General features: G+C 48.7%; 1 protein-coding gene across 1 annotated transcript in view; it reads right to left on the bottom strand.

The window, feature by feature from the left end:
• LOC115472526 (degenerin deg-1-like) overlaps nucleotides 1-26,199 on the bottom strand; it is a 217,745-nt gene that overhangs the window by 27,197 nt on the left and 164,349 nt on the right. Inside the window, exons 8-9 of the mRNA XM_030206818.1 lie at nucleotides 8,756-8,813; nucleotides 2,738-2,748 (exon numbers count right to left, since the gene is read on the bottom strand). Of these exons, the coding sequence (XP_030062678.1) occupies nucleotides 2,738-2,748; nucleotides 8,756-8,813 (69 nt within the window). The remainder of the gene's footprint in view (nucleotides 1-2,737; nucleotides 2,749-8,755; nucleotides 8,814-26,199) is intronic.

Below are 26,199 nucleotides of genomic sequence, written 5' to 3'. Positions count from 1 at the left end.
GCCGGCGCCGCCATCTTGGCCGGCGGTTCTCCTTCTTCGAGGCCGGCGTTGGCGTCTGTGGATCGCCGGCCTCGGGGTAGTCGGCGGCAGTGCCCGATCCCCTCGGCAGACTATCCCCGCCCTCCCGGGTCCCACGGGTGCCCCGGCTCCCGCTCCCGTCCGCGGACCGCCAGGTAAGGGCCCGGAACGGGACAGTATCCTCCCCGGATGGCCCCTTTTCCCGGGGCCCGGGCTTGGACGGATACCGGGCGTGGAAGGCTTTAACCAATTCTGGAGCATGTACATTAGCTACGGGTTCCCAGGAGTTGTCTTCGGGACCAAAAGATTTCCATGATAGCAAATAGTACAGTCTTCCCCGCCGCCACTTTGAATCAAGAATCTCTCCTACCTCATACTCCGGATCCGGGGCCACCTGGAGATCTTCCTCTTGGGATGGGTGCGGGTGCCACCCGGACCCCCGGAACCTCTTCAATAACGAGACATGGAAGGCGTTGTGCACTCGTAGGGTACCGGGTAACCGCAACCGATACGTTACTGGCCCAATTCGTTCTTGAATCGCAAATGGTCCCGCATATCGAGGTCCCAGTTTTCGGGAAGGCACTCGGAATCTCAGATGCTTCGTGCTTAACCATACCTTCTGTCCTGGTTGGAGCGCTGGGGCGGGCCGCCGATGGCGGTCGGCAAAGATCTTATCCTTGGTCACGGTCTTCTGTAATTGTACCCTAGCCATCTCCCAGACCTTCTGTAGGTCTGCCACGACTTGGTCCCCCGCCGGTGTCACTGCGGTAGAAGGGAACGGCCCTGGAAGCCGAGGATGTCGTCCGTATACCAGGAAGAACGGGGACTGCCCTGAGGATGAGTGGTCACTTTGGTTATAAGCGAACTCGGCCCAGGGAAGTAGAGAAACCCAGTTATCTTGTCGTTGGTTAACAAAAGCTCGCAAGAATCCTTTCAATGTCTGGTTAATCCTCTCAACCATGCCGTTGGTTTGAGGATGGTAGGCGGATGAAAAATGGTTCTCTACTCCCAAGGCCGTGCACAAGGTTCTCCAGAAACGGGAGGTAAATTGGGGTCCCCGGTCACTGATGATCCGATTGGGCAGCCCATGTAGTCGAAAAATGTGGTGAATGAAGGCCTGGGCTAGAGAGGCTGCCGACGGAAGGTTCGAGAAAGGAACAAAGTGAGCCATCCTAGAGAACCGGTCTACCACAACCCAGATCACGGTATGTCCCTGGGAACGAGGTAAATCAGTGATGAAATCCATGGATATCTCCGACCAGGGATTGGTCGGTACGGGCAGTGGTTGCAGGTCTCCCACGGGGGGTCCTCCTACTGGCTTGGTCCGTGCACACACCGGACACGAGGTAACAAACTGGAGAATATCTCGTCTCATCTGTGGCCATTGATAATGTCTCGTGATGAATCGGAGAGTCTTTTGATACCCGAAGTGCCCGGCCCATCTAGACGAGTGTCCCCATTGCATGACCTTTCTCCGATCGGCGGCCGCCACGAACTTCTGGATCGGTGCGACTTCCCCTGTAGCCGCACCGAGACAAGCGGGATCTAACATCGGATGAGTCTCCTTGGTCTCTTCCGGGACTTCAAATGCCCGGGAGAGCGAGTCTGCCGGAGTATTCTGGGACGCCGCCCGGAACACTAATTGAAAATGAAACCTGGCAAAGAATAATGACCACCGAGCCTGTCGGGGATTCAGCCGCTGAGCCTCTTGGAGGTATAGGAGGTTCTTATGATCAGTGATGACCGTAAACCGGTGTTCCGCTCCCTCCAGCAAGTGTCTCCACTCCTGCAGTGCTAATTTCAGGGCCAGGAGTTCTCTATCCCCTACCGTATAATTCCGTTCGGCTGGGGAGAATTTACGTGAAAAGAAGGAGCACGGTTGGCGCCGACCTTCGGGGTTGATTTGAGAAATGACCGCCCAGGCTCCTAAGGCGGACGCGTCCACCTCTACAATAAAAGGTTTCTCAGGATCGGGCGCCAGCAGAATTGACGCTGACTCAAAGGCCTCTTTTACCTGACGAAAGGCCGCTTGCGCCTCGGGCGGCCAGTCCCTGACCCTCGCGTTCTTTTGGGTGAGCGCCGTCAACGGTGCTGTCAATCGGGAGTACTGGGGAATAAACTGGCGATAGTAATTGGCGAAGCCCAGGAATCGTTGTAGTGCCTTCAGTCCCATCGGTTGCGGCCACTCTCGAATGGCCGGGAGTTTGTCTGGCTCCATCTGTAACCCCCCTGGAAGCAGGATATACCCTAAAAAAGGTAAGGACCGCTGATGGAAGGCGCATTTACTGAGCTTAGCAAATAGATGGGCTTGTCGTAAGCGGTGCAGCACCGCACGAACATGGCCCGGATGTTCCATGGGATCCTTAGAGTAAACCAGGATGTCATCCAGATATACAATCACCGTGGAGTTTAGCAAATCCTCTAGCACGTAGTTGATAAGACGTTGAAACACCGCAGGGGCATTGCAGAGGCCGAACGGCATCACCCGATATTCGAAATGTCCCTCGTGGGTGTTGAAGGCCGTTTTCCATTCGTCCCCTGACCGGATTCGCACTAAATTGTAGGCCCCCCGCAAATCCAATTTCGTGAACATCTGAGCTCCTTGCAGCCTGTCAAAGAGCTCGGGAATGAGCGGTAGAGGAAAACGATCTTTCACGGTGATGGCATTTAATCCCCGATAGTCAATACAAGGTCTCAGGGACCCATCCTTCTTGGTAACGAAAAAGAACCCTGCCCCGGCTGGGGACGTAGAAGGCTGAATGAACCCTTTTCGCAGGTTCTCACGGATGTATTCTTGCATTACCTTGGACTCTCCTCGGGACAGCTTGTACAGTCGGCCCCGTGGGGGTACCGTATCCGTCTTCAGATTAATGGCACAGTCAAAAGACCTATGAGGCGGTAGCACCTCCGCTTCCTTGGGATTAAACACATCTGCAAAGTCTTTATAGTCCATAGGCAGCGAGCCCAGTTCAACCCGTCCCTCATCGGGCAATGTATTTAAGGCCGGACAGCTGCCAGCCCGGCCCTTACAACAGGTCTCCTGACAGGAATTACCCCAAGCTTGAATTCTTCCCCCGGACCAGTCGATAACCGGGTTGTGGTACCGTAACCACGGCAATCCCAGGACCACTGGGTGGATGGTCCGGGATAACTCTAAGAATTCGGCCTCCTCCCGATGATCCTCCCCCACCTGCAATCCCAACACGGGGGTGATCTCCGTGACCGGCTGGGGAAGGGTAGTCCCTTGGATGGAGGTTATTCGCAGCACCGGCCTCCGCGGAAGCGTGGGCCAGCCCATTTGCTGCAGCAGTTCGAGTCCAATAAAGTTGCCCCCTGACCCCGAGTCCACCAGGGCCCGGGTCTGGATCGTGGCCTCCTGCCACCGTAATGTTACTGGGAGGATGATCAGGGAGTCTGGTAGGGGAGCGGAGTGCCCCAAGAACCCTCCCCTCAGGGTGCCTTGGGGGGCGCATTTCCCGGCCGGATGGAACAAGTCCGGAGGAAATGTCCAGCCTTCCCACAATAGAAGCACAGTCCGTTCGACTGTCGTTGCTGTCTTTCGGAGGGAGTCAACCGTTGACGGCCCATCACCATCGGCTCTTCCCCGGGCTCCGTGGAGTCCCGGTTCCCCTGGCGAGGGGGCGGCCCTTTGCCCGTCCGGGGGGTCCCTCGTGCCCACTTCTGCCGCTCCGCCCGGGCTCTGGCTCGCTCCTGGAATCGGGTGTCTACTCGTATACAGAGCGAGATGAGGGCATCCAATTGTCCGGGGATCTCCCGTCCCGCCAATTCGTCCTTGATTCGTTCTTGTAGGCCTTCCATAAAAATGGCCATCAAGGACTCCGGATTCCAACGCAGCTCCGTGGCTAAGGTTCGAAACCGGATGGCATAGTCGGCCACCGTGCCTTCTCCCTGATGAATCCGGAGCAGTTCCGACGCCACGGAGGAGGGTCTCCCCGGAAGGTCGAACACCATCCGGAACCGGCGCTGAAATTCACTATAATCATCCAAAATAGGGTCCTGTTGTTCGTTCAGGGGGGCCACCCAGTCCTGGGCCTTCCCTTCGCAAAGGCCCATAATGTAGCCCACCTTACTTTGGTCCGAAGCAAATGCCTCCGGTTGCATCCGGAAGGCCAGGTTACACTGGTTAAGGAACCCCTGACAACCTCCAGGGGTCCCATCATATCGTGCTGGTTCAGGGAACCGAGGTCCCATGCGGAACCCTCCCACACGGGGAGCCGCTGCGGCCCCCTGGACCGCAGCGGCCTGGTTCTGTACCTGAAGCGTGGAAAGTTGAGAACATACGTTCTGGAGCGCCCCAGACAGGGCATTAAGCTGTTCCTGTTGCTGCTGGAGAACCTTGGCCAGGTCCCGTAGATCAGGTTGCGTCGGCGAGCTCATGGCTTCCGTTTTCTGTCGCGGCTCTGATGTCGCTCTGGTGTTGGTGAGCTCTCGAGTCTCCCCGAGCCCCACAAGGCCCCAGGAAACAGCCGAGCACCCCGAATCTTCACCCGCGGCGACCGCCGTTCACCGAGGGTTGAGCCCTCAGCTGCGGGCGGCCAGCAGGACTGCTGGAACCGCGGGGTGACGGCTGGCCTGACTGGATGTGAGTACACAGTCCTTGGTGGAGCTGGCTTAGCCGGGCGGCTAGCTGAGCACTGGGAACCAACACAGTCTGAGGGAAATAGCTAGCAGGATGGCTAGCTGACACGAGGAACAAATACAGTCTTCACAGGAAATAGCTAGCAGGACGGCTAGCTGACACGAGGAACAAACACAGTCTTCACAGGAGATAGCTAGCAGGACGGCTAGCTGACACGAGGAACAAACACAGTCTTCACCGGAGACAGCTAGCAGGACGGCTAGCTGACACGAGGAACAAATACAGTCTTCACCGGAAATAGCTAGCAGGACGGCTAGCTGACACGAGGAACAAACACAGTCTTCACAGGAGATAGCTAGCAGGACGGCTAGCTGACACGAGGAACAAACACAGTCTTCACCGGAGACAGCTAGCAGGACGGCTAGCTGACACGAGGAACAATGACAGTCTTCGCAAGAGATGGCTTCTGAAACACGAAACGGAAGCACTGGACCCCTTCCGTGGCTCCGTTTAAATCCCCCGCTCGTTCCTTCGCTAGTGCCCGCTGGAACCAATCCCCTTCGCCCAAGCAGACCTAGGGCCTGGATTGGTTCTCCCGCCCAGCGGGCGGAGTCTCTCTGGGGGGTGCGCCAATCCGGCGCAAGTAGGCGGAGCTACCTCGCCGGCCCCGCTCCAGCGAGGAGAACGAAGACGCCGGCGCCGCCATCTTGGCCGGCGTTTCTCCTTCTTCGAGGCCGGCGTTGGCGTCTGTGGATCGCCGGCCTCGGGTAGTCGGCGGCAGTGCCCGATCCCCTCGGCAGACTATCCCCGCCCTCCCGGGTCCCACGGGTGCCCCGGCTCCCGCTCCCGTCCGCGGACCGCCAGGTAAGGGCCCGGAACGGGACAGCAGGGGCATTTTTGATAAGACGTCTATGTTGGACTTTGGACATTTTGTGCTAAACATCCAAAATCCGAATAGCAAATAAAACCATTTTTGAAAAAGCAAAACATCTAATCTGTTTTTTTTCCTTGAAAATACCGTTTGTAACAAGGTTTTGTGCTCTATGTGTTTATCTATTAAGGCCATTTATGACCCCCCCCCCCCCCACCCACTACACACACACACACAAGTGAAAAACATAGAAAACCAAGCCATTGCGATATAGGAGGGGCCAGCATTTTTAGCAGACTGGTCCCCCAGACATCCCAGGAGAGCAATGGGGCACCTTAGGGGGCACTGCTGTGGACTTCATATAAATGCTCCAAGGTACACATCTCACCATTTTTCTCTTGTATGGTGAGCCCTCCAAAACCCACTACACTCAACTGTACACTGCTACAATAGCCTTTATGGGTGAAGGAGGTACCGATATGTGGGTACAGTGGGTTTCTGGTGAGTTTTGGAGGGCTCACTGTTTCCACTACAAGTGCAAAAACAGGTAGGGGGAGGTATGGGCCTGGGTCCACCTGTTTACAGTGCACTGTAGCTACCACTATACTACTCCAGTGACCTGCCTATAACAATGGACCTGGCTATAACGTCTGAGGCTGTCAGAGGCTGGTGAGTACTATTTTTATTCACATTTTGTGGGAGTGGAAGGGGGTCAGTGACCACTGGGGGGAGAAATGGGGGGGGTCATCCCTGAATCCCTCCAGTAGTCATCTGGTCATTTAGGGCACCTTTTTGTATCTTATTCATTAGAAAAACTGGTCTAGACCAAAACGTTGAAGTTTTCACCCTAGACATTTTGGTTTTGTTCCAATATGGCTGTAAAATGTCCAAGTGTTAGGCATGCCCTAATCCCGCATTTGAAACTCCCCTGACAAATCCCTTGTGATTTGGACGCATTGAAGATGAAATGTGTAGATAGACGTCTGCAAAACAGGTTTTGAAAATACCAATTTGGACGTTTGAGAAGAAATCTGTCCAAATGGTTTTGTAACACTTTTTGGACATTTTTTCCCTTTCAAAATGAGCCCTATAGGCACCTATGGAGCACTTAGACTTACAAAGTTCTATAGGTTACTATGAGGCTCATTTTCAAAGCACTTAGCATTACAAAGCTCCATAGGTTACTATGGAACTTTGTAAGTCTAAGTGTTGAAAATACACCTCCACTTGTCTTATATACTTAAGCAGGCACCTACTTGGCCTCTTAAAATAGGTTTAGATTTAGGTTACTATAATAGTCTTTATCCATCTATTATAGTTAGGCTATGTACTAAGCTTCAGATTCTTCAGAATACTGCTTCCAAACTTATATTTTATTTATAAAATTTGATAAAGTTACTCCTATATGATTTCTCTTCACTGGTTCCCTGTGCAGGCCACACCCAAACAACAAGGATGGATCCCCTATGGAAACAGTATGTATGCCAAAAAAGTAGGGAAGGAACGTAGGTCAACTAACAATCAGCAGGGCTCCAAGTTGGGATTGGGACTTGAAATACCGTCTTTCTGTAGTTACAATCAAAGCAGTTTACCATATTATATACAGGTAATTACTTTGTACTGGGGCAATGGAGGGTTAAATGACTTGCCCAGAGTCACAAGGAGCTGCAGTAGGAATTGAACCCAGTTTCTCAGGTTCTCAGGCTGCTGCACTGTGTAAGTAAACAAAAAGTCTTTATTGCCAGAAGGCAGATACAATGGACTCAACACAGCCCTGTGTTTCAGCAACAATATGCCTGACTCAGGAGTCAAAGTATCTGAGAAACTGTTACCAATGTCTTTCACAAAAGATATAATAGAAAAATTACTAGGTTGATATATTCATATTGCTGCACAGTCAAAGTCTTGCCACTAACTAACTACTAATCATTTCTATAGCACTACTAGATGTATGCAGTGCTGTACACATTATATGCAGGTAAACTTTGACTGTTTGTACAGTGATATGAATATATCAACCTAGCAATTTTTCTGCTATATCTTTTGTAGAAAGGCATTGGTGACAGTTTCTCAGATAGTTTGACTCTTGAGGCAGGCATATTGTTGCTGAAACACGGTACTGTGTCGAGTCCATTGTACCTGCTTTCTGGCAATAAAGACTTTTTTTTTAACCTACACTTGAAGTCCTACTGATTATTGGTTGACCTATGTCCCTTCCCTGTACAGGCCTGCATTCTTTTTAAATTGGCCTGTATAGTATTTAAGATGTTTGATGGGTCTAAACTGGAATATCTTCTTGGACTGTTTTCATTTCCTTTAATCATAGCATTTCCAGGGCTAGAGATCCATATGTTTTAATTTTTTCATCTTTTTCAGGAGTCAGGTATAAAAAAATCCTAAACAATTCCTTCTGTTATCAGGCAGTACATTTTTGGTTCTCTTTACCTCATGATTTACAAGCCTCTCATTATTCTTTTCGCAAAAACTTATTAATTCAAAAATGTTTAACTGCTTACTGGAACTGTTTTTCTTTTCTTATTTCTAGTTTATTTTTCTTATCCTCTTTCAATCACTCTTTGGTGGGAGTTAGTAACTAGAGAAGTGAAATATTTTTATCTAAAATTTGGAAGGGTAATAATAAAAAGCATGGTATTAAGAACAATTGCTTCCTCAATTCCTTGTTTAAAAGCCCTGACTGAAAGGAGCACTTTTAAAAACTCTCTGCATGCCTCTGAGCTGGTGCAAAATTGACCGGGACAGTTTATAAAACAGATGTGTATTACCTATGTAAGATGGGAAATACATTTGTAGATTTTTTGCCCACTCAAGCCATACCAAACCACACCCCTTAAAATCTTTCTAGAATTGCCATTTAAACATGTATGCGATCTACACATGTAAATGCCACAACTTACACATAGAGATGCTTCTACAGTAAAGGCCAGCCACAGTGTTGTAAACTAGACATAGCGTGATAAATGATGTTTCAAGATCACAGAATCAATGGAAAGGACCATTTCAGTCCCACTGTTGTACAATTCACTGCGCTTCCCGACACATCAACATCACACCTCTTTCCCCCAAAACAGCTGGAGGAGAAACTCAAAAAGGCAGTTTTAAAATAGTGACCATGGACTGCAGATAAAGGAACAAATTAATTTGGATAAGAAAGTTAAAGTAAACCAGGATTAAAACTGAAAAACAGAGAGCATAGCAAGAAACAGTGATTAAGGCACGCAGACTCTGTGATGAAATATGATACCTACAATGAAAGCGGTTGATGGCCATTGGGATCCAGAGACTGTTAACTCATAGAGTTCCTCCCTTTACAAGCAATAAGAAAAGAAATGCCATGTAAATAGTCATTCAGGGCTCATTAAATAATATTACTGCTTAAAGGAATGTATTCACTTATTTGCATCTATAGGTAGATATGGATATAGATATATAGTGGTCGATACTGAAAATGATATAAATAGCCAGAAACAGCTGCTGACTAGTTAGATTGTTTGTTCAGGGCTATCTGCTAGTTTTCAGCAGCACTGTGAGACCCCGGGCGAGGGTTATGGGGTGGCCCTGTCAATAACACAGTCGGACAAGACTGTAAACATAAAATAAGTGCTTTAATTAATTTATATCTAGGACCTCTTCCTTCACAGGCCTAGAACAAAAGAAATGTCTGTTATCTTTAGAGGGGGAAAATAATTTGCAGGGGCATGTGTCCTACAGGGCCCAAAACACAGTCTATTGCCTGGGACAGCCATACCTCAAACACAGTTTGTAGGTTCTCGCTTTCTCTCTTTGTATTTCCAGGTCTGGCTCCAGCCAGACCTCAGAACAAGGCTCACAATTCTTCAAATAAAAGATTGGCTTACCTCAGCCAGAGCACAGTAGCTACAAGTGTTCAGTAAAGGCATATGCTGGGGCTTCAGTTATTCCTTCCCTAGGCCTCCCTACTCTCAGCCTGACCCTGTCTTTTAAACTTCCCAGGTACTGACTCTACCCCTCTGGGCTCACTTCCTCCCGGGGCGGGATCAGTGTTCTTAAGGTGGCCCAGGTTAGTAGAGAGGACTTTTCTTAAGGGTGAGGGGCAGTGTTCTATAAATTCCTGTCACAAGCACTTAACCACTTAAGTGCTGCTGAAAATTAGCAGTTAGCGCCTAATGAAAACCGACCTATTTTGGAGTAGTTCTGGAGGTGGAGTAAGCACTTGGCTGGTTAAGTGCCAGTATTCAGCACTTAACTGGCCAGGGTAACTGCATAAATGGGACTACAAACCACGCAGCCCTATCTTTACACGGCAACCCATGACAGTTAAGTTCTGAATATTGACTTAACCGGCTATGTGATAAGCAAGTGCCACATAAACCAGATATATTATTATTATTAGCATTGTATAGCGCTACCAGATTGCACGCAGCGCTGAACACCTGATACAAAGAGTCAGTCCCTGCTCAAAAGAGCTTACAATCTAAATAATACAGACAGACAGGACAGTTACGGGTGAGGGAAGTAATGGGTGAGAAGGAAGGAAGGAAGGGACAAGGGGAGGGCAATTGAGTAGTGGCTAGGAGCTAAAAAGCAGCAGTGAAAAGGTGGTTTTTTAGCATAGATTTGAAAACAGGTAGAGATGGAGCTAGACGTATAGGTCCAGGAAGTCTATTCCAAGCATAAGGTGCTGCGAGAGAAAAGGAGCGAAGCCTGGAGTTAGCAGTGGAGGAGAAGGAGGATGACAAGAGAGATTTGTCCAGTGAGCTGAGTTCATAGGGAGGAATGTAGGGAGAGATGAGAGTGGAAAGGTAATGGGGGGCTGCAGAATGGATGCATTTAAAGGTCAGTACGAGAAGTTTAAACTGAATGCGGAAGCGGACAGGGAGCCAGTGAAGTGACTTGAGGAGTGGGCTAGTGTGGGTATAACGATTCTGGCGGAAAATAAATCGTGCCACAGAATTTTGGATAGATTGGAGAGGAGATGGCTGAGCGGAAGACCAGTGAGAAGTAAATTGCAATAGTCCAAGCGAGAGGTGACAAGGGTGTGGATAAGGGTTCTGGCAGCGTATTGAGAAAGGAAAGGGCGACTTTTGCTAATATTATAGATAAAGAACGACATGTTTTGGCGATCTGTTGAATATGTGCAGAGAAGGAGAGAGAGGAATCAAAGATGACTCAAGGTTACGAGCCGAAGGAGACAGGAAGGGATGTGAGAGCCATTAACAGAGATAGAGAAAGGGGGAAGAGGGGAGGTGGGTTTAGGGGGAAAAATGAGAGGTTCAGTTTTGGTCATGTTGAGCATTAGATGGCGTTGAGACATCCAAGCAGCAATGTCGGACAAGCAGGCTGAGATTTTGTCCTGGATCGAGGTTGAGATTTCAGGGGTGAGATGTAGATCTGAGAGTCATCAGCTTAAAGATAGTATTGAAAGTCATGGGATGAAATCAGGGTACCAGGGAAGAGGTATAGATGGAGAAAAGGAGGGGTCCAAGGACAGAACCTTGAGGCACACCAACAGAAAGCGGGATGGAAGTTGAAGAGGATCCACTAGAGATGAACCACTGAAAGAACGAAGTGAGAGGTAGAGGAGAACCAGGAAAAAACAAGGGCCCTGGAATCCAAGCGAGGACAGTGTATCCAGAAGTATAGTGTGGTCAACTGTGTTGAAAGCAGTAGATAGGTCAAGAAGGATAAGGATTGAATAGAGACCTCTGGATTTAGCCAGTAGCAGGTCATTAGAGACTTCGGTAAGTGCAGTTTTCAGTAGAGTGAAGAGGGCGAAAACCAGATTGGAGTGGGTCAAGAATAGGTTGTGAAGAAAGAAAGTCAAGACAACGGCGGTGAACGACATGTTCAAGTAATTTGGAGAGGAAAGGGAGATGGGGCGATAGTTGGAGGGACAGGTAGGGTCAAGTGAGGGTTTTTTAAGGAGTGGAGTGACAACAGCATGTTTGAAGGCCATAGGAACAGTTGCAGTGGAGAGTGAAAGATTAAGGATGTGAAAGATGACTGGGATGATAGTAGGAGAGATAGTGTTAAGTAGATAAGTGGGGATGGGATCAGAGGAACAGATAGTACATTTAGAGGAGGAAAGAAGAAGGGCAGTTTCCTCAGTAGAAACTTCTGAGAAGGAGGAAAAAGAAGGAGAGGAAGGAGAGTAGGGGGTGAGGACTAAGGGAGAGAGAGGTGCCAGACATGACATGACCTGGCATTGAATATCCTGGAGTAATGCTGGTGGCAGTCAGCAAAATGCTCACTGCTGCCGGCTGAATATTTACCCCATATATATATATGCGCACATTTACATATAGCGAAGATACTTACTTTTAGCAGGTATTCTCCGAGGACAGCAGGCTGATTGTTCTCACATGTGGGTCGGCGTCCACGGCGGCCTCAGGAATGGAGATTTTCCAGCAAAATCTAAAAAAGCTCTGCAACAGCCAGTAGGGCGCGGGACGGACGTACTGCACATGCGCGGCCAGCTTCCCGTCTGCGCGCGTCCATTCCCGCCTCAGTTATATCAAAAACAAATAAAACAACAACTCCAAAGGGGAGGTGGGCGGGTTGGTGAGAACAATCAGCCTGCTGTCCTCGGAGAATACCTGCTACAGGTAAGTATCTCCGCTTTCTCCGAGAACAAGCAGGCTGCTTGTTCTCACATGTGGGGTATCCTTAGCCCCCAGGCTCACTCAAAACAAGAAAGAAGGTCAATTGGGCCTCACAACGGCGAGGACATAACAAAGATTGACCTAAGAAGAAACAACTAACTGAGAGTGCAGCCTGGAACAGAATAAAAATGGGCCTAGGGGGGTGGAGTTGGATTCTAGATCCCAAACAGATTCTGTAGCACCGACTGTCCAAATTGACTGTCGCGTCGGGAATCCTGCTGAAGGCAGTAATGAGAGGTGAATGTGCGGACTGATGACCATGTCCTCAGCCTTGCAAATCTCTGCATAGACTTCAAGTGGGCCACTGACGCCGCCATGGCTCTAACAGTATGAGCCGTGACATGACCCTCAAGAGTCAGCCCAGCCTGGGCAGAAGTGAAGGAAATGCAGTCTGCTAGCCAATTGGAAATGGTGCGTTTCCCGACAGCAACTCCCCTTCTGTTGGATCGAAAGGAACAAACAATTGGGTCGAACTGTATGAAGGGACTTGTCCACTCCACATAGAAGGCTCTCTTGCAGTCCAATGTATGCAACTGATGTTCAGCAGGGCGGGTATGAGGAAGGGGAAAGAATGTTGGCAAGACAATTGACTGGTTAAGATGGAACTCCGATACCACCTTCGGCAAGAACTTAGGGTGCGTACAGAGGACTACTCTGTTATGATGAAATTTACTATAAGGAGGCATGGGCTACCAAGGCTTGAAGCTCACTGACTCTACGAGCTGAAGTAACCGCCACCAAGAAAATGACCTTCCAGGTCAAATACTTCAGATGGCAGGGAATCCAGTGGCTCAAAGGGAGCTTTCATCAGCTGGGTGAGGATGACATTGAGATCCCATGACACTGGTGGTGGTTTGACAGGGGGCTTTGATAAAAGCAAACCTCTCATGAAGCGAACAACTAAAGGCTGTCTAGAGATAGGCTTACCGTCTACACGATAATGGAAAGCACTAATTGCCACTAAGATGAACTCTTACGGAGTTGGTCTTCAGACCAGAGTCTGACAAGTGTAGAAGGTAATTCAAGCAGGGTCTGTGTAGGACAACAGCAAGGATCTAGGGCCTTGCTGTCACACCAGATGGCAAACCTCCTCCATTTAAAAGGATAACACCTCTTCGTGGAATCTTTCCTGGAAGCAAGCAAGACTTGGGAGACACCCTCAGAAAGACCTAAGGAGGCGAAGTCTACGCTCTCAACATCCAGGCCGTGAGAGCCAGAGACTGGAGGTTGGGATGCAGAAGCGCCCCCTCGTTCCGAGTGATGAGGGTTGGAAAACACTCCAATTTCCACGGTTCTTCGGAGGACAACTCGAGAAGAAGAGGGAACCAAATCTGACGTGGCCAAAAGGGTGCAATCAGAATCATGGTTCCACGGTCTTGCTGCAGTTTCAGCAAAGTCTTCCCCACCAGAGGTATGGGAGGATATGCATACAGAAGGCTCTTTCCCCAATGTAGTATCTGATGCTAGCCTGTTGTGGGCCTGAAGTCTGGAACAGAACTGAGGAACCTTGTGATTGATCTGAGTGGCAAAAAGATCCACCGAGGGGGGTGCTCCACTCCTGGAAGATCTTGCGTACCATGCCCGGTTGAGCGACCACTCGTGAGGTTGCATTATCCTGCTCAATCTGTCGGCCAGACTGTTGTTATGCCTGCCAGATACGTGGCCTGGAGAAACATGCCGTGGCGGCGAGCCCAAAGCCACATCTGGACAGCTTCCCGACACAGGGGGCGAGATCCGGTACCCCACGCTTGTTGATGTAGTACATGGCAACCTGGTGTCTGTCTGAATTTGAATAATTTGATTGAACAGCCGATCTCTGAAAGACTTTAGAGCGTTCCAGATCGCTCGCAACTCCAGGAGATTTGATTTGAAGACCTGATTCCTGGAGGGACCAAGCTCCGAGGTGTGGAGCCCATCTACATGAGCCTCCCACCCCAGGAGAGATGCATCCGTGGTCAGCACCTTTTGAGGCGGAGGAATTTGGAAGGGACGTCCCAAGGTCAAATTGGATCGAATTGTCCACCACTGAAGGGAATTGTGAAATTCGGTGGACAGTTGGATCACATCCTCTAGATTCCCCGCAGCTTGATACCACTGGGAAGCTAGGGTCCATTGAGCAGATCTCATGTGAAGGCGTGCCATGGGCATCACATGAACTGTGGAGCTAGCAGTCTCAACATCTGCCGAGCTGTAATGTGCTGAGACGCTCTGGCCATGGAAACGAGAGACAGAAGATTGTCTGCCCTCGCCTCGGGGAGATAGGCATGAGCCGTCTGTGAGTCCAGCAAAGCTCCTATGAATTCTAGTTTCTAAACTGATGGGACTTTGGGTAATTTATAACAAACCTGAGTAGCTCCAGGAGTTGAATAGTCATCCTGCCTCCGAGGTGTTCTTCACCAGCCAATCGTCGAGATAAGGGAACACGTGCACTCCCAGTCTGCGTAGCAACGCTGCAACCACCGCTAGGCATTTTGTAAACACCCTGGGTGCAGAGGTGAGCCCAAAGGGCAGCATACAATACTGGAAGTGTCGAGTTCCCAGACGAAATTGAAGATACTGCCTGTGAGCTGGAAGTATCGGGATGTGTGTATAAGCATCCTTTAAGTCCAGAGAGCATAGCCAATCGTTTTCCTGAATCATGGGAAGAAAGGTGCCCAGGGAAAGCATCCTGAACTTTCTCGGACCAGGAATCTGTTCAGGGCCCTTAGGTCTAGGATGGGACGCATCCCCCCTGTTTTCTTTTGCACAAGAAAGTACCTGGAATAGAATCCCAGCCCTTCTTGCCCTGGTGGAACGGGCTCGACCGCATTGTCTCTGAGAAGGGTGGAGAGTTCCTCTGCAAGTACCTGCCTGTGCTGGAAGCTGAAGGACTGAGCTCCCGGTGGACAATTGGAGGTCTGGAGATCAAATTGAGGGAATACCCTAACTGGACTATTTGAAGAACCCACCGGTCGGAGGTTATGAGAGGCCACCTTTGGTGAAAAAATTTTAACCTCCCCCCAACCGCAGATCGTCCAGCACAGGTACTTTTATTGGCGGCTATGCTTCCCTGGAGCCATTCAAAGCCCGTCCCTTGCTTTTGCTGGAGAGCTGCAGGGGCCTGTCTGGGCGCACGCTATTGACCGTGAACGAGCGCGCTGGGGTTGATCCTGAGAAGGCTGTCAGGAAGGTGGATTGTACCTACACCTATTGTAAGCATAGGGAGCACTCTCCTTCCCCTGAAAAAACGTCTACCAGTTGAGGTAGATGCTGAAGGCGCCCGGTGGGAGAGTTTGTCGAGGGCGGTTTTCCCGCTGAAGGAGCTGCTCTACCACCTGCTCGACTTTCTCACCAAAAATATTATCCCCCAGGCAAGGAACATCCGCAAGCCGCTGCTGAGGTCCGATTATCCAGGTCAGAGGCATGCAGCCAGGAGAGTCTGCGCATCACTATACCTTGAGCAGCGGATCTGGATGCAACATCAAAAGTGACATAAGCACCCCTGGACAGGAATTTACGACATGCCTTCAGCTGCCTGACCACCTCCTGAAAAGGCCTGGCGTGCTTTGGAGAAAGCTTATCCACTAAGTTGCTTAAACATTGTTCCTCATGTGAATGCTCGTGTAGAGCTGGTAGGACTGAATTTTGGACTCGAGCATAGAGGACTGGTAGGCCTTCCTCCCAAAGAGTTTAAAGTCCTAGCTTCTGGCCCCAGGGGCACCGAGGCAAAATCTCTAGTACTTCTGGCTCTCTTGAGAGCGGAATCCACAACCGCAAAGTCGTGAGGTAACTACGATCTCATCAAACTCAGTTCTCCATGGATTCGATACTGGGACTTCCGTTTCGTGGGGGATGGTGGGATTAGATAACGGTTTCATTCAATTCCTCAGCAATGTCTCCTTAAGGACATTATGCAGAGGGGCAGTTGGATGACTCCTTAGGTGGCGATGGATAGTCAAGGACCTCGAGCATCTCAGTCCTGGGCTCATCCTCAGTTACCACCGGGAAGGGAATGCCCACAGACATTTCCTGGACAAATGACGAGAAGGAGAGACTCTCCGGCGGAGAAAGCTTCCTCTCAGGTGAAGGAGTGGGATCAGAGGGAAGACCTCAAGACTCTTGGAAGAGAATATCTGGGATCTTCCCCTTCATCCCAGGAGGCATCCTCCTCGGTATCGGACAAGAGTTCTTGAACTGCAGTCCGAAACCAGGCCCGTCTCGACGCCGAGGAACCATGTCCCCTATGGCGATGACGAGAAGTTGACTCTCATGCGGTGGGGATGAAGCTCCCTCCAATGCAATCGACAGGGGAGGCGACCTGGGTGGCAGCCGAGGCGATGCCGCAAGCGGTACTGGGCGTAGGGGACCTCACCACAGGCGCGGAGCCAGCTGCCGCTTCCATCGACGGTACTGAGGGCATAAGCACCCCCGGTACTGGAGGCAGACTGATGCAGCAGCCCTTCCAGAAGGCCTGAAGGAACGATCTCCTCCAGAGTTGCTGTGAGGAAGGCTGTGGGTTTGGTTACCGAGTCAAAGTCAGAATCTGTGATGGCCTGGGAGGTGGTACCCCGGGCTGTCTGAAGATCGACGCAACCGACACCTCTTGTATGGAGGGTGAGCGCTCCTCCCGGCGTCAACGCTTTCCGGGTGTCAAATCCTTCGACGCCCCAGAGCTCCCGGTACTGTGTCTCAAAGGAGACCGGTGCCGATGCTTCTTCGCCTTCGCTCGAAGCACGTCACCGGTACTCCTTGGTACCGACGAGGAGGATGTGGAATCCACACGCCTCCAGCAGGAGCCTTCGAGACAGGTGGAGACCCACTCGACAGCTCACTTCTTCCCATCTAAAGGTGAAGTTCGGACAGCCATTACCTGCGCTCCTGATGTCGATGCCATCCCTGGTGCAGATATCGACGCTGCTGACCTCAGTACCGATGTCGACGCCAAGGAATCAGTCAGAGCTCCGAAAAGACGATCCCAAAGAGCTCTTCTCGACGCCTGTGTCCATTTTTTTCAAACTCATACACAACTTGCAAGCGTCTGGGCGATGGTCGGGGAGCCCAAGGCACTGGATGCACCAGGAGTGTGGGTCAGTGCCCGAGATCAACCGCTGGCACCGAGCACACTTCTTGAAGCTGCTGGGAGGCTTCGATGACATCAGCGGAAAAAATCGCAGTGGTGAAATCAAACGGCTCGATTGTGCCAACCAAGGGCACAAAAAAGGAGTACTGCGGACGTGCAGCTAAAGAAGGCCGCAACGGAAACGAAAGGAAACTTACCAGGTTTTTTTTTAAACGGGAAAGAAAAAGACGAAAAAGGCAACATAAAACAAAAAGAAAGCGGTAAACAACACGCGAAAGGTGCCTAAGTTTTTCCTGGGACCTGAGGGAGAGAGACCGACACGCAGCCACTCTCCACTTCGGAAAAGAAAAAACTGAGGCAGGAACAGATGCGCGCAGGCGGGAAGTTGGCCGCGCATGCGCAGTACATCCATCCCGTGCCCTACTGGCTGTTGCAGAGCTTTTTTTTAGATTTTGCTGGAAAATCTCAGTTCCTGGGGCCACCGTGGATGCCGACCCACATGTGAGAACAAGCAGCCTGCTTGTCCTCGGAGAAATATAAATACACTATGCCACATTAAAAATCACATTAATTGCATTTGCATCCTTGCAATCTATATGTATAGTGTTGGTACATTATACATACCTTTAATACCTATATACCCATACATAACATGAATCAGCATTAAACTGATTTGAAGATTAGGAGTAATTATAAAATAGCACATGTTGGTGAAATGTATGTGCAGATTTTCTAAGTGAAAGGACATGTGCTTTCAATTAAACATTAGCTTGGAAAAAGTACTCATGCACATTAACAACTTCAAATTGAAAATTTTTCTGGGTTAAAATATGTGCACACTTTTGAAAATGGAAATATGTGCACATAAGTTCTAAATCCTGTTCGTAGGAATTCCTCCCCCAACAAGAAATGGCATGTTTTGATTTACCCATGTATAACCCATGCACTGCTTTACCTATGGAAAAAAATTTTACAATTTCCCTCCCTGTTTATCCATGGAAATCAGCTGTCTGACCACTCCTTAGCCTGCAGTAAATACTGCGGGACTCAATGACATGCATACGTTTAACCAGGTAAGATGCAGGTGATCCCCAGGGGTGGTGGATGGCCAAACATGTCTAGGTCTTGAGAAGGATATAGGTAGATTCTGTATAGGCGCCTGAAAAATCAGCACTGGAAAAACTTCGCCTAGGTATATTCTATAAACTGGGCCTAGATTTAGGTGCAGTTTATAGAATACACCTAGTGAGTTTGTAGAATATGCCTTGCAGCCATGCCTGTGCCCAACTCTACGCACGTCCATTTACGCCAAGTGAAACTTGGTGTAAATACCAGCGCCTAACTTAGGTGCTGAGCAGGTGTATTCTATAACCCTGCTGCAAGTAAATTTTCAGAATGCCCACAACCCGCCCATTCCATGCCCATGGCCATACCCCCTTTTTGGCAACATGCATTAGAATTTATGCACAGCACTTTATAGAATATGCTAGCAAGTTGTGCATGTAATTCTTATTAATGCCAATTAGTGTCAATACTTGTTTAGTGTCGATTATCGGCATTGATTGACTTGTTATGTAATTAAATTGTGCGTGCAAATTCAGAACATGACTGGATTTGCACGTGCAATATCTGTTGTGTTTTATAGAATCCGGGGGATAATGTGTGTAGATTCCATTTTCAATCTATGCATGTTATTTAATGTATAATCCACTTACACTTAGGCGGAGTACAAAAAACCCCACTCATAATTCTATATAACACACACACAAAAACATAAAACATGATACAGTATTGCAGTCTTGAAATCTGCACTGCAGAAAAAGCCTGTGCAAGTATGTGTGTGTACTTTTTCTGGTGGAGCAGTCTGCTTGCATTTTTTAATAGTATCTGCATGTGTGTGTTGGACATAGGGTTGGAGGGAAGGGAGGGTGCATGGGGGAGAGAGGGAGAAATATTGGACATGATGTGTAGCGGGGGGGGGGGGGCAGTAGGGACCTGTGTGGTTGGGGAGTGGGTGGGAGGGTGGAGATCTGTGTGGCTGGGGGGTGCTGCAAAACATATCTTGGACACTAAGGGTGCCGTGAACTGAAAATTTGGGAACCACTGCTATATGGGATAACATCTCCATTGAAAAATTACTTCTTTAAACTTTTGTTATCCATATTGAACCATTTCATTTTGGATAATTGTGGGACATAGGCGTAGACTGGGGGGGGCGAGGGGGGGCAATGCCCCCCAAACGACGATGAGGCGCCGCCGCGCCATTAGTTAAAAAAAAAAAAAACACATGCAGGCACACGCTCCTCTCCCTCCGCTTGGCTTCCCTGCCCTCTCTGTCTGCGTCCCGCCTTCCTCTGACGTCAGAGGAAGGCGGGACGCAGACAGAGAGGGCAGGGAAGCCAAGCGGATGGAGAGGAGCGTGTCTGTCTACCCCTCTGTCTTCCTCCCTCCCTCCAGCGCAGGCAGCAGTCTTTTTCAGCGTTCCTGGCAGCGGTAGCGATGTACACGCTGCCTTCAGCTCTGCCCCAAAGCCTTCTCTTCAAGTTCCTGTTCCCGCATAGGTGGGAATAGGAACTTGAAGAGAAGGCTTCCGGGCAGACCGAAGGCAGCGTGTACATCGCTACCGCTGCCAGGAACACTGAAAAAGCTGAAGACTGTTGCCTGCGCCGGAGGGAGGGAGGAAGAGAGGGGGTAAACGGAGTCACCATCTTGGACCTCGCGGGGGGGGGGGGCAGTAGAAGGAAGTTGGATGGAACTGGGAGGGGTGGGGAGCAGAGGGAAGATGGATGGTACTGGGAGGGGTGGGGAGCAGAGGGAAGGAGCAAGAGAGGGATGGGACTGGGAGGGTGGGGAGCAGAGGGATGGACCAGGAGATGGATGGGATTGGGAGAGGTCAGGCACAGCAGAGGGAAGGAGCAGAAGATGGATGGGACGGAGGGATGGTGAGCAGAGGGAAGGAACTTAAGATGGATGGGACTGGGAGAGGTGGGGAGCAGAGGGAAGGAGCAATAGATGGTTGGGACTGGGAGGGGTGGGGAGCAGAGGGAAGGAGCAAGAGATGGATGGGACTGGGAGGGGTGGGGAGCAGAGGGATGGACCAGGAGATGGATGGGATTGGGAGAGGTCAGGCACAGCAGAGGGAAGGAGCAGAAGATGGATGGGACGGAGGGATGGTGAGCAGAGGGAAGGAACAGAAGATGGATGGGACTGGGAGGGGTGGGGAGCAGAGGGAAGGAGCAAGAGATGGATGGGACTGGGAGGGTGGGGAGCAGAGGGAAACCTACTGGAAAGAAGACACTGCATAAAACAGAAGACACTGGGACCAAAGCGAATAGAAAAACTAAATGATCAGACAACAAAGGTAGCTAAAAGTATTTTATTCATAATTTATTAATTGAAATGTGTCAGCTTTTTGAAATGTGCATCTGTGATATTTTGCCTGTAAATTTCAATTCCTTCCTCCATATTAGCATATTCATTTGCATATGTATATATGCAAATGATATGCTAATATGCTCCGCCCATTCTTTGCCCCCCCAAATGAAACAGTCAAACTACGCCTATGTTGTGGGATATAAATGCTGTTGTAAATAAATAAAAATAAAGTTATAGACGTATTCAGTATTTAACGGTGACTCTTGAGCATCGGGGCCTCAGTTTTGAAAGTTGCCATCTGTATGTTCTCTTGGTGTGTGATCTACAAATCAGATGTTAAGGGCACAAACAACCTCATAGCATAAGATGACTGACTAAATGCAAATGAACAAGTAGCCAATTCTGGCTTAGATGAAAAGGTGAGAACCATTCCTTCTTAATCTTTTGCTTGGACTGAGAATTGTGGGGTAGTAGTGAGGAAATAGGAACAGTTGTATAAAGGTTTCTCCAGATGTAAAGCCTGTTTTACATATGAAAAGGCCTTTTATAAGATGTACTTATACATATAAATATGCAGTGACAACATGATGCATATTTACATGCACTGTGCATAGCTAGGGATTTGGATTTAGCTCATAGCTTTTCAGCAGTAGCGCAAGGTGAGGCAATGGACTATTAAATGACTTGTGAATGATCACAAGGCATGGTAGTAGGATTTGAACCTTAGCTTCCCTTGTTCCTACCGCTCTAATCATTAGGCTGCTCCTCCTAGGTGAGTAATTTGAGAATAGCAGGGGCAGGAGCAGAGCTGTGATGTATGTACCTATTTTATAAAAAGAGTACACATTTACACTAACTTTGGAGCAGGTATAAATGAGCGCATTGGCATTTGTGAGCTATCAGGCTTGTTCTACAAGCCTATTTTATAAAGCAACATAGAGGGGCATAATCGAACGTCGCCGGCCAAATAGATCGCCGGCGATCTATGTTGGCGGCAGCGCTAAAGCTGGCCGGAACCATATTATCAAAAAAGATGGCCGGCCATCTTTTTTTTCGATAATACGGTTTAGCCCGGCCAAATGCCGTGGAGTTCGCCGGGTTTGAGATGGCCGGGTTTGTTTTTCAGCGATAATGGAAAGTTATGTCGGCCATCTCAAACCCCGGCCAAATTCAAGGCATTTGGCCGTGGGAGGAGCCAGTATTTTTAGTGCACTGGCCCCCCTGACATGCCAGGACACCAACCAGCCACCCTAGGGGTCACTGCGGTGGACTTCAGAAAAGCTCCCACCACGTGCATAGCTCCCTTACTTTGGGAGCTGAGCCCCCCAAACCCACTACCCACAAATGTACTGCACCCACTAAAATTGTTCCAGGGACCTGCATACAGCCTCTAGGACTTATTGCTGCTGTATAACTTTGGCACACCAGTTCACACCTGAAGACTAATCTCTCTGAAAAAGTCCTTTCTTGAAATAAGTATGTTTACTCACAGTTAACTGCAGATCAGAGGTTGTGCCCCACTGGCAAAGAGTCCCCTGGTACTAAGATTAGCAGTAGGTCAGAGCTGGCACAATGGTGTACAATGCCCTCTTTCAGCACCGTTGACGGTAAGAACTACCTTCTCTATTGTGGGTAACACAGGAAAGGGAACTAAAACTGGCTTACAAAAATGGCCACTACCGCATGGACTACAACAGGAAACAAAACAGGGCACACTCTGACCCAGTTAGCAGGGGGGAAAAGCACCATGGGAGTAGAGCCCAGTACCCTACACCCACCACAATGCATTGCTAATGTGACTCTCTGCAGGGCACCTAACAGAAAAGGTGTCACACTCACCCCAGAGCCACATCGCAACCAGGGAAAGGCTGTCGGAGGATACAACACATTCAGCTGTCATGGAGGTGGGTACGGCATTTGAGGCTGGCATACAGGCTGGAAAAAAGGTTTTAGTTTTATTTTTTTAGTTTGGAAGGGGATTGGTGACCACTGGGGGAGTATGGGGAGGTCATCCCCCATTCCCTCCAGTGGTCATCTGGTCAGTTGGGGCACCTTTTTGAGGCTTGGTCATGAAAATAAAAGGACCAAGTAAAGCCAGCGAAATACTGCTTAACGCCGCTTTTTTTTTTTCCATTATCGGCGAAAGCCAGCCATCTGGTAGCCACGCCCATGCCCACCCATGTCCTGCCTTCGCTAATCTACCGACACACTCCCTTGAACTTTCGCCGGCGAAGCAACAGGAAAGCGGCGATGCTGTCAAAAATGCCGCTTTCAATTATACCGATTTCGCCGCTTTTAAGAAATCGCCGGCCATCTCCCGATTTATGTCGGAAGATGGCCGGCGATCACTTTCGATTATAAGCTGGATAGTTGCCTATGTTGCCTTTATAATATAGTAACAAACATCAGATAGAGACCATAAAATTGGCTAGAGTTATATCTACTGCTTTGCTTTTATGCCTTTGTTTAGGATTGTTCCTGTCATTCCATGTAGGTTACAGCTCTCTATGTCTTTTTTAAAGTGTCAAAGTAATTTGTTTTGCTTTGATCCCACCTTCTTGCTATATATAGAGATCCTCTGTGTTTATCCAAGCCTTTCTGATTTCTGTTACTGTTCACACCACCTCCACTAGGAAAGCATTCCAGACATCCTTCACCTTTTCTGTGAAAACTAGTAAAAAAGGCCCGTTTCTGTAGACAAGGAAACGGGCCGTAGGCAGGCAATTCCCCCCCCCCCCCCCCCGTGCTACGGCCCCCTCGAACCCCCCCTTCCGCGAACCTGTCGTTTTCCCCTCCCGTGCCAGCGAAAACTGCCGCCAACGCCGCCGCTGTTGTTGTGCTACCTGTGCTTTCAGCTGAAGTGTTGTTCTTCCCTTCCCGTAGGTTCTTCAATCATCCTGTCTGGAAGTTCCTCTGCGTGCGTCTGATGTCAGACGCACGGAGTTAAACTTTCTGAGAAGATGATTGAGGAACCCACCCGAAGGTAGTGCACAACAGCGGCGGGAGGGGGGGTGCGGTTTTCGGCGTTCCGGGGGGGGGGGATCGACAGGTTTGCGGGAGGGGGTGGATTTCGAGGGGGCCGTAGCGTGGGGGGGGGGGGTGACAGCTGATTCCGAGGCAGTAGGAGGAGTAGGGAAACATCAGCTGTGTTGACATCAGTGACGTCCGTGCGTGTCTGCCTCGCAGACCACTTGCAGCCAGGGAGCCACGGTCCCAAGCATAGAACGTTGGAGGTGAGAATTATTATATAGGAAGTATTTCCTGATGTTACTTTTAAGTGTACCTCCTTCCAGCTTCATTTCATGTCCTCTAGTTCTATAGCTTCCCTATCTTGGAAAAATATTTAATATCTTCAAGTATTTTAAAGATGTGTATCATATCACCCTGTCTCTCCTAGGTATACAGATTCAGGTCTTCACATCTCATCCTATACATTTTTTGCACAGACCCCATATCATTTATGTTGCCTACCTTTGAAGCACTTCAAGTCTTTTTTTAATATCCTTAGTGAAATATGGCCTTCAAAACTCAACACAGCACTCCAGGTAGAACCTCACAAATACAGGGCATTATCATCTGGCTGGTTATGCCTCTCTACGCAACCTGGCATCCTTCTGGCTGTGGCCACCACCTTGAGATGCTCAGACATTATCATCACAAGGTCCCTCTCCTGTTCCGAGCATATCAGCCTCTCCCTGTCATACACAGCTCCTTTGGATTTCTGCACCCAAAATACATTACTCTGCATTTCTTTGTATTAAAGCTTAACTCTCAAGCTTCTAATTTTTGTAGATTTCTTCTCATGTTGTCTACTTCCTCTGGCATGTCCAGTCAGTTACAGTTAAGATTAAAAAAATATATATATCACAGCTTTCTCCTAGGACGACTCCCAATCCTATTTTAACCTTTTAACATCAAGCTTCTATAGCCTTGATCTTTAGTCCTTGAGGGCTGCCAGTAGGTCAGATTTTCAGGATATGAATAAGAGAAATTTGAATGCCTATTAACCTCTTTATATGCAAATATCTCTCATGCTTATTCATTAGGGATAGTCTGTTGGTGGCCCTCGAGGACTGGGAGTGAACACCATTTTACTTTAGCAGAGGTGTCCCTCGGCCCTCACAAGGTTGGATTTTCAGGATTTCCCCAATGAATATGCATGAAATCTTTGCATATAATGGAGGCAGTGCATGCAAATAGATCTTGTGCATATTCATTGGGGAAATCCTGAAAACCCAATTGGATTGCGGCCCTTGAGTACTGAGGTTGGACAGCCGTGTTCTATAGTACCATCCATAATGTAGACAGTTATTGGACCCATTTACTATAGCAGGCATGAAAGCAAACACATGGACAGATCTTTTGGGTCCACAACATGCTCTCAAGAAATCACCTGACTTCCAAACAACTTTTGTAATGCAGACAATCAGTGAAAGAATTTGCATAGCTTCAGCTAAAATCTGAACCACTCATGTGACCTGATTTTGAAATACAGGTACTTGACAGTAAATAACTTGTACCAAGCTAGAAGGAAAAAGAAAACCCTCGCCCTTTGCAAACAAGTTTGTTTTTCATTTCAGCTCAAGTTCCTCCCCAACCACAAGTAAAATTGGAGACATCCTATGACCTTGTGGGCAGTTAACTGCTCTGTCACACAGCACTCTGTTAAAAAAAAAAAACAACAACAACAAAAAACAGCCAAATGGACAGTGAAGGTTCTGTTTCCTAATTCAAAAGTAAATAGTCTGATTTCTCTAGCACCTCACAGGTATGGGAGCATGGGGAACATGGATAATTCTGTTCATTAGGTCAACAACATGTTTTATTAAAAGAGAAATAACCAGTTTTTATATGCTGCAAAGTCTATACTCCCCTTCCCTTGTACAATAAAAACTCTTCTGGATGTATGCTTAATAAAACTCAAACAGCTCCCTTCTGAAAAAAGGTAAAGATGTTAGGGCTCTTTATCTTGGAGAACAGATCAGAGAGTTGCACAGGGACATAAATCTTACCCATCCCTGCAAGAATTTAATCCATCCCTACCCATCCCTGCAAGAATTTAACCTGTCCCTATTCGTCCCCGCAAGAATTTAATGGTACATTAAAAAAAATTCCAGTCAGCTCTCTCTGGAATTCCAGTCAGCACTGCAGGCAAGGAAGGAACAGAAGTGCGCACTTGTATCTGGTTCACTGGCACTGCGTGCTGAGAGGTCACCACATGCACGTGACAGTAGGTCAAGTGACATCTGATGCTTGTGTCTGTGTTAGAGCCGAGGTCTGCGTATCAGCCCAGGAGCACAGAGGATTAATAGTAACATAGTAAATGACAGCAGATAAAAACCTGAATTGTACAGTCTGCTCAATAGTCAAGCTCATTATCAATTCATAATTAAATCAACAATGAATGTGATATTATATACTTGATTATGGTCTTTCTTTGGCTTTTCTGGGACATAGACCATACAAGTCCGCCTGGCCCTATCCTTATGTTCCAACTGCTGGAATTGTCGTCTAACCCCACTCCAGCCTATTTGTCTTCTCATTTGCGGGAAACAGACTGTGAAAGTCTGTCCAGCACTGTCCTCGTGTTCCAATCACTAAAGTTGCTATCTAAGCC

The sequence above is a fragment of the Microcaecilia unicolor genome, chromosome 6, assembly GCF_901765095.1.
Source record: "Microcaecilia unicolor chromosome 6, aMicUni1.1, whole genome shotgun sequence".
Classification (NCBI taxonomy): domain Eukaryota; kingdom Metazoa; phylum Chordata; class Amphibia; order Gymnophiona; family Siphonopidae; genus Microcaecilia; species Microcaecilia unicolor.
The sequence above is the reverse complement of the archived record's forward strand: the minus strand, read 5'-3'. Positions and strand labels throughout refer to the sequence as shown.